Source organism: Anneissia japonica, unplaced genomic scaffold (assembly GCF_011630105.1).
Source record: "Anneissia japonica isolate Jap-2015-1 unplaced genomic scaffold, ASM1163010v1 scaffold26663_len11236_cov154, whole genome shotgun sequence".
Classification (NCBI taxonomy): domain Eukaryota; kingdom Metazoa; phylum Echinodermata; class Crinoidea; order Comatulida; family Comatulidae; genus Anneissia; species Anneissia japonica.
The window spans coordinates 740-10,223 of NW_022728869.1; the positions used below are offsets into that span (position 1 = coordinate 740).

The window sequence follows — 9,484 nt, forward strand, 5'->3', positions numbered from 1 at the left end:
TATTAGGCCTACCTGTACTATTTGCCTGAACTAATAACAAACAAAAAAATCGGAAAGAAACTCCCACAAGCAAACAGGTTCCCACGGAACTCTGGGTGTAAGGCAGACGCATTCTTTGTATGCCGCCTTCAGGAATGTTGGCGCATTGCTGGTCAGATGCTAAAAAACGACTAGCTTTTAGGTGCAAACACTTGCGATGACAGTGAAGCTGCACGGTGTGTTCACCTACTTCATACAATGTCACCAACTTTGTTAGGGGGCGACTGTGTATATATTCGAAGGGCGAGTTTGCTAGGGGGCGAGTTTGTTAGGGGTGGCTGTGTATAGTCAGGGGGAAAGTCTGCTTGGGGGCCAGTTTGTAAGGGGAAAGTTTTTAGGGGGAAGTTTTTTATAGAGAGATTTTGTTAAGGGGTAAGTTTGTAAGGGGCGAGCTTGTCAAGGGGGAGAGATTGCAAGGGGCAAGTTTGCTAGGGGCGAGTTGACTGGTATCTGGTATTATTATATCACTTATATTGAAGACAAACAGCCAGTCAGTGGCATAACACTGGTGCCAGGGGACCTGTGCTGTGGCTTTTTGAGACTGGGGATACAAATTAATGTGTGCCGTTTAATACAGTAGGCCTAAAATAGATTAGGCTTGTTACATACTGTATACAGTCTGATACATTGCTTATTCCAAAATTAATTTTCAGGAATTGGTCAACAGGCATCATTTCACCAACATCTAGTTCATCGTTATCATTGCGTTTAAATTTTGAGAAACATGGCAAGCATTGTGCAAGGCATTGACGCATTTGTGTCATGCCCAATTTGTAAAGAACACTATGATGAAGACATTCGTCGCCCTAAAATTCTTGTATGCACACACTCTTTTTGTATTGTCTGCATTAGAGAACTGATTCGGCGATGTTATAATGCTCGTGAAAACACCTTCAGATGCCCAACTTGCAGGTATGAACATATACCTCCAGCACAAGGTACGGATGCCAGTGCTTACTATACTGACAACAATGACCTACTCGGACTAAAGGATCTCCTTGAAAATCAATACAGACAGAGGGATGAAAGTCAAGTGCAAAAATGTGAGCTTTGCCGTGAACCATCTAACTTTAATGAAGCAGTGGCATGGTGTGAAAGTTGTTCTAAGGCTCTTTGTAAAATCTGTTGTGAACGTCATGATGACTTACCAATAAAGGGGCATCCAAAATCAACACCCCTAAATGAAGTTAATTTTCATGAAATTGACAGAAAAGATTACTGCCAGGTTAAAGACCACAAGGGAGAAGAAATCACCTTGGTGTGCTATCAACATGAAATTACAGAATTCCTCTGTAATGTCTGTGCCCAAGATAGCTGTCATCAACACCATGACGTCAAGGATCTCAAAACAGAAGCTAAAAACAAACTAAGCGAAATTAATAAATTATTTAACATGGCTGAAAAAATAAATCACAGTGACCTTGATTGCAAACAAATGTTAGAGGTTGCAAAAGACACATTAGAAAGGAATCTGAATGCTGCACAGTCACACATCAATGAATGCCAGGATCATTTCATGGAAGCTTTACAGAAACATGGAGAGAACAACCAACAAAAACTTTGTGAGATCAAAGAAGAGAAAAGTGATTTACTCAGTAAAGAAATAGAAGAAAATAAGCAAAGGTGTTGTAGATTTGAGAACATCACAAACGAGGTTGATCAATTCCATCTAGCTTCCCCACGTACCATAGTGGAAGATACTAACAATTTGACAGATGCTCTCATTAAATATAAAAATATGAAAGAGGTAAAAGCACCAACTGCAAATGTCTATGTGGATGTCAAATGCGGCGTTGATACTGATGACAAATTTGAACAATTCCTACAAGAAAGCCGCCAAATTCGAACCATGCCATCTGAATTAAGAATCTGCCACCCAAAACTGGCATTTCGAGATTTCAAATTTAAACTCCAAATCCAAACAATTCTAGACAATGAAATCTGCAAAGTCGGAGGACTCCCTGTCAGAGTAAGTGTCCACTGCCCATGTTGCAGGGCTGATAAAACACTAGTTCCTCATTATAAGTGTGGAAATTATTTAGTAACATACTTGCCAAAGTCCATAGGGGAATATACGTTTGACATTTACATAGAGGGCTCTGAAAAACCCACAGCAAAGGTTTGTGTTTCTGTACATCTTCTTGAACTCTTTTATGAAAAAATAGTTCATTGTGGTGAAGTTTGTACACTAAGAGCACATTTTGCTGCTATTGACATTGCTACAAGGCTTAATGTCATATGCCAAAATGAGGTGGGGGATATTTTGGAACCAGTAGATGTAACTGTTAGCAGTCAAGAGCTGAATGCTGCAGTCCAACCAAACTATCTTGGGAAGTTAAAGATGTATGTAACATTTGATAACATCAAAATAGCAGGACCATTCACAATTGCAGTTTATAAAAAACCTAATTGGAACACAAATTCCCTGGCAGATTCTGAAATAACCCACCTAGCTGTCAGTGATAGATGTGTCTATTTCGCTGATACCCAAGTAAATAAAAAGATACTTGCTGTGAACCCCATGAAGGGTCCAAATATGTATGCTGTCGACAATTTCCAAAAAAAAGGAATGTCATTCCTAGCTTTTGACGACGTTGGAAAGAAATTTGTTCTTTTTATCACTGTCCTCAAAGATGCCCTATCTGCTGGAGAGAAGATCGAAACAAAAACAGAACTTAAAATATGTACCAGAAATGGTCGAAAGTCTTCCTACATTTTGAAATCTGTGAAGAACCCGGCTGGTATTGCAGTCAATACATCTGGTGAAATTGCAGCTGTGTCTGATCGAAAGGAACACTGTATATTTATCTTTCACACACCAGAATCAGATGAGCTTATAACAAGCATAGATCCTGTTAGGAAACTGGGTGAAGAGGGTGAGCGTTTGGGAACTTTCAATAACCCAACTGCTCTGTGTATAAATAAAAAGAATAAGCTGTTTGTCCTAGACAGTGGGAATGGTAGAGTACAAGAACTCAACATGGATGGTGAATTTGTAGATGTGTATGGACCAGAGATACTCAGACTCCAAGCACCAGAATCAATTTGTCTCTCACCAGAAGGCTATCTGCTTATTTTAGATACCAACAATCTAGTAACTATCGATGTGAATTCTGGACACCGAAAAACAATTCATCAAGTTGCAATCTGCTGTGAAGGCCAAAGTTGCAATTTTAATCACCTGATTTGCTCCCTTTCCGATTGTCAAGTGTTGCGCTTTTGTATAGGAAAGAATGCTATGCATATTTTTAGGTATTTACCAATTGAGAAAAAGTAGATGCTGTCAGGAGAGCCACTTGATAGTTTTTATAACTTTTTTGGCAATCCTTGAAAGGCAGCATCATGTTTTGTTTTTATGTTTGTCCAGAAATTAAATTTGAATTGAGTAGAGCTATCATAATCAGAAACAATGACAGTGCCACCAGGGGAAGGAGGGACTGGATACAGATCCTGCCCCTTCCAAATATCAGTGGTTGGAGGGACTGGCACCAGAGGGGTAACCAGACAGCTGAGCAATGCTTAGTAGGAGCGGCACCAGAGGAGTAAGCACCCAGCTGGACAATGCTGCCTTCGGGAGGTCCACCCCATCAAGGAACTCCCAGTAAAATTAATCAGAAAATTTGTTTTTGATGACATTAGACTATAAGTGTCTATAAGTGTCATAGACATATAAGTTTATGCCTCAACCCCAAACATGGTGAGACCGCGAGGTGGTCCATCAGTAAAATTAACTACGTGGATCCCTCTATTTTGAATATCTGGATATATGTAATGTTTATAGACAAGCAATCATGTGTACTTTTGATTTATTTATTTAATTGGTTGGTGACATTATACCGTGAGAAAAAACAATTTCTATGTCTCTGACAATGATAATAAAATCAGGGGCAGATCCAGAGATATCCGAAAGTGAGGCAGATTTAGACAAAACTACTGTAGTTTGTGGGGTGTATGCCCTCGCAAATTTTTTTTTTCTAGACTCCCGAAAATAGCCTCTGAGGAGTTTTGGGCGATCAATTATTTCTTTTTCTTTCTTTCTTTTTTTAACTTTCCAAAAAGGGAGGGGGTGTCACGGCCATCCCAGCATTCTTCTAAGTCCGCCCCTGAAAATATCTGTTTTACTGTACAGGTACAGTACCTCTTAGTACATTATTATTATTGTGGTCATTAGTATAATAAACAATTAGTAGAGCTCCACATAGTACACTATAGAAAAATTATTATACAAAGATTAGATTTTAATGCTTGAAAAAATTGTTGAATGCATTAAATCTAACCTAAGTATAATAATTTTCTGCTAGTGTACAATGCATGCTCTACTAATTGCTTTGTAAGTCAATCGCCGTCTTTTAATGTTAGTTTTTATAACCAGCTGTGTTGTACCAGTCATCCGCTGCTATAGTGATATGATCAGTATACTGCGTGCATATTTATATTTTGTGCGTATGCTGATTGTGCTGCAGTAGGCAGCGTCTACGCGTTAACTACACATCAGCAGTACGATGAATAACTAGGCCTAAGCTATTTTGTAATTTGTATTGTGTTAGAAGAACTTGTCAAAGAAATAAACATTTTTCAAAGCATTCGAGAAAGAATACAGACACTGTCACTAACGTTTTGGTCAGTGCAGACAGGTAAAAATCTCCGAATGATTTCATAACTACGCTAGGCTATACTGGCTAGGCTAGTAGTAAGAGGAGGCCTCTGCGGCTCTATATCTAATTTAAAGTAACTTTCTTCGGGTTCTAATTAACCTTGTCTTACGAAAGTAATTTTCAATTACAATTCACTTTTTTTAATGCGGTGCACGATGTCTTCGCGGTGCGAAAAAATGAGAATTTTTTTTTGCACACGAACCTAAAAATTCAAGCCAAGCGTCCACTAATTGAAAAATTAGTGGATGGTGGGGAATAGGCAAATAACATTGGGAGTTGCAGTGATGACGTCACGATTGACTTATACTTATTATTATTATTATTATTATTACAGTATTATTATATTATTGCTATTATTATTATTATTATTATTATTGTTATTATAATTACAAGTAGTATTGTTATTGTTGTTATTATAATAATAATAATAATAATTACTTTATTTAAACACGGAAAAACTTGATCACCCAAGGGTGTTTTTCATCAAGGCCGAGCAAGGCCATAAGTGGTAAAATATAAAAATACAAAATACATAACAAAAGTATAAACATTAAAGAATTTGTTTAAGTAATAAATGTGATTAAAATGTGAAATTAAATAGTATCTTTAGTTTAAAATAAATTCAAAACATATACATTAATTAATTTATTATACATACAGTAATTGATAAATTTAATATCAGAAGTTAGATTAGATTAATGATTTCTTTAAATTTATTAATATTTGCTGAATTTTTTACTCATCATTTAAATTGTTCCATAACTTAGCACCATGGTAAGTTAAACTTCTTTTTTTATATTCTGTTTTAGGTTTTTCAGTATATAAGACATCCATTGTTCTTGTATTGTATTGTGGATTTCTTAAGGTAAATCTGTTCCTAAGATATGATGGTGCTAAATCATGAAATATTTTAAACATAATAATAGCCTCATTGTAGAAGAGGTTTGTTTCAAAGTTTACCCATTTAAGATCCTGCAAGGCTTGGGAACTTGAGTCGTAACTTGTCTTTTTTAGGATAATCTTTGCTGCTCGGTTTTGAAGAACTTGTAATTTGTTAGTTGAAGTTTTATTTGTTCTACCCCACACAACATTACAGTAATCAAAATGTGGGGCTATTAAAGATTTGTACATCAAATTTTGAAGGTGCTGGGGGATAATGTTACAGGACTTTTTCAAATAGTATAAGCCAGGCAGGACCTTATTTTTAACATGATCTGTTTGTTTCTCCCAAGATAAATTTTCATCAATATACACGCCTAGATGTTTACAACTTTGCACCCTATTTAAACGTTCACCATCAATGTTAATATTTAGATCTGTATATGTTAATTTTTCCAATTTCTTATGTGTGCCAATAAACATACACTCGGTCTTTCTTACATTTAAACTTAGTTTGTTACATGCTAACCAGTTTTTTATATTTCCTAGATCAATGTTAATTTTGTTGACAACATCCTCTATATCTTTAGATACATAATATAGAACTGTGTCATCAGCATACATACTAATTTTTACATGACAAATATGACTAGGTAAGTCGTTTATATATACAAAATGAATAATAGTGGCCCTAGAATTGAACCTTGGGGTATTCCACACAGAATGTCGTACTGATTTGACAAAACACCATTTACATTCGTGATTTGAGTTCGATTATTAAGATAATGTTTAAACCATTTTATAACAGAGATATCAAGAGAATATTTATTTAGTTTGTCTATAAGAATTTTATGATTTACAGTGTCAAATGCTTTCTTTAAATCTATCGTAACTAATCCAATGTATTTTCCAGAATCAATGGCACTAATCCAATCTTCCGTTACATTGATTAAAGCTGAAGTTTTGGAAAAACCTGGTCTAAAACCTGATTGATATTCGTAGATCATATTATTTAGATTTAAGAAAGGGTAAATTTGGTCAAACACAGCTCGTTCAAGAATTTTTGACAAGATCGGTAGTATTGATATTGGTCTGTAATTACTAGGTTCTGTTTTGTCACCACCTTTAAAATTCGGACAAATTTTTGATCTCTTCCATTTTTTTGGAAACACACCAGTTGAAAGTGACAAGTTAATAAGATATGTTAGTGGACCAACAGTAGTATCTATTGATAACCTTATCAATTTAGCAGGGATATCATCAATCCCAGTTGTTTTATTTACAGACAAAGAAATTAGTTTCTTATAAACATATTCCTGGGCCACTAAATTGAAATTGAAGATTAGGTCATTATCAATTATTAAACTTTCATTTAAGTCTGTCCTTTTTTTACCATCAGGAATATTTTCGGCTAAATTAGGTCCAACTTTTACAAAGTAGTTATTTAATGTATTTGCAATTTTAGAAGGATCTGTTTCTATTCCTTTATCAGTTTTTAAGCTATTTATTTCTGTTTTTTTTTTTTTTTTTTTTTTTTAATTGTATTTTTTGTATGTTCTCCCATATTTTTTTAGAGTCTTTAGTATTTAGTTGTTTTGAAAAATATTCCCTTTTGCTATTTCTTATTTCGAAGTTAACTCTATTTTTTATTAATCTATACTCATCCCATATTTGAGATGATTCTTCTTTACTTGCTCTTTTCTTAGTCCTATCACGCTCATGCATAAGCTGTAATACTTCTTTAGTTAACCAGGGGCTATTTTTATGCCTTACTCTTTTTTTCTTTGAAGGTGCATGTAAATTTGCTATTGTTAGAAATTTATTTTCAAAATCATCTAGTGCATCGTCAACATTAGAATAAATAGTAATTTCATGCCAGGGTACATTTTCCATATCTGACTTAAACTGGTTTTCATCAAAGTGTTTATATGTTCTACTAATTCTAAATTTATGGTTATGTTTAATTTTTTCTTCTTTCCCAATTATTGCATATATAATGGAATGATCGCTCATTCCCGTATGCAGAACACCAGAAGTTGATATTTTTTCAGGAAATGAAGAATAAATGTGGTCAATGATAGTTCTGCTATTTTTAGTTATTCTTGTCGGTTCTGAAATTAACTGTTTTAAATGGAAATTTTTAGCAATTTCATTAATTCTTTGAGTGTAACATGTTGGATTGGCTGATAGTATATCACAATTCATATCGCCAATCATTATAATTTCTCTGTTTCCACATTCAATATTTTCAAGCACATGTTCGACATATTCAAATAATTTGAGTTCTGAATTTGGAGGGCGGTACCAGGCTATAATCAAAATGGGCTTATTTTGGGGTTTTTTAATTTCAAGTATAATCATTTCTAGTTCATTGTGCATTAGGTCATATCTAACAGAGTGAGTAAAACCCCCATTATTATTTACAAAAAAGGCAACTCCCCCTCCCTCTCTGTTTCTATCTTTTCTGTAAATATCATATCCATTAATGTTTTGAATATTATCCGTGATTGAATTATTTAGGCGGGTTTCATTCAAAGCAACTATATCTATTGTATTGTTTAAAAGAAGATGTTTAAGTTCATCAATTTTACCCAGAAGTGTCACAATATTAAGTCCAATTATACTTAACCCTTTGTTCATAAAAATCTTATGGTTTTCTGAAAAAATGTTAGAAGTACTTAGTGAAGTTTTGGATAGCTCATCATTTTTTCCGTTGATATTTGTTGAGTGTTTGTCCTTAGTATTTAAAGTGTCCAAAGTAAATAGCATTTCCAAGTGGAAGGATTCCTCATTATCGTTAAGTGTCAATTCGGCATCAGCTTCCTCGCCCTCTTTTCATTGTTGTATCTCGCAGAATTTAGACTTGTGTCCCACTGAATTGCATGACCAGCAAGTTACAGGCTGACCATGGTGACATACACGACGGGTATGACCACTTTCTGCATACCCTTTGTTACAATACCCTATTGTTATTACTGTTATTACTATTATTATTATTATATATAATATTATTATTAGGCCTATTATTATAATTATTGTCTGGATCTCTGATACTAAGTGTGTTTGAATAGTTATGATGATGAACTGTTATATATTTTTAAAGTACATTATGCTGTGCCTTAGAGTATTATTTTCTACAATAGCATATTAGGGAAATAATATAATCATTTTTTAAGTTATGATTTAATATCTAAACTCTAAATATTATTAGGCCTATCATCATAATTATTGTCTGGGTCTCTGATACTGGGTGTGTTTGAATAGTTATGATGATGAACTATTATATATTTTTAAAGTACATTATTCTGTGCCTTAGAGCATTGTTTTCCAACTACAATAGCATATTAGGGAATATTACTGTAAAGCTTGCTATTAATTATCTCTCGGTGTTACTAATGTAATCATTTTTCAAGATATGATTTGATATCCAAACTCTCAATGTGAATGGTTGGCACATGAAGTCCAGAAGATGGATGCCAACTCCGACCATTGTAAAAACAATACATTGGGGAGAAAAAGATTTTTTACACATTATGAAAACGTAAAATTAAAAGAGAAGATTTTATATTACAAATATTTCGTCCTGCTCTTTATTTGTTTGTAACTAAGGCCAAGTATCAAGTACTGTAATTGGTTTGCAAATATGACTATAGAAGAAATTATGTTCAATTCTGAATTTTAAATAGGCCTATGTATGTTTTCATAATAATTTGTTTTTCTATACAAGATATAGTGACTTGTTAAGAGTTGACTTGTTTATGTCATTTTAACCTTAAATATATTCTGTACTATATGTTTTAGCTTGACAATAATTATCATTAGAGTACTGTTTAGTGCATTTTATTTTAGTGTATTTGAATAAATGGTCATGCAATTTGTTAGATTGTTTCGGGGATTGTTTGAAAACAATA

At 34.0% G+C, this 9,484-nt stretch overlaps 2 protein-coding genes across 2 annotated transcripts; one reads left to right on the forward strand and one right to left on the reverse strand.

Annotated features, from left to right (window-relative positions):
* Positions 1 to 763: 763 nt before the first annotated feature.
* LOC117114550 (tripartite motif-containing protein 45-like) lies at positions 764 to 3,316 on the forward strand. Its single transcript, XM_033258225.1, has one exon. It carries the CDS (start codon positions 764 to 766, stop codon positions 3,314 to 3,316), a length of 2,553 nt encoding a protein of 850 aa, XP_033114116.1.
* A 3,559-nt stretch (positions 3,317 to 6,875) lies between these two features.
* On the reverse strand, positions 6,876 to 8,668 carry LOC117114551. The gene is made up of 2 exons (XM_033258226.1): positions 7,234 to 8,668; positions 6,876 to 6,897 (listed from the first exon to the last, which is right to left on the reverse strand). Exons 1-2 carry the CDS (start codon positions 8,340 to 8,342, stop codon positions 6,876 to 6,878), a joined length of 1,131 nt encoding a protein of 376 aa, XP_033114117.1. The 5' UTR covers positions 8,343 to 8,668.
* Between the last annotated feature and the right edge of the window lie 816 nt (positions 8,669 to 9,484).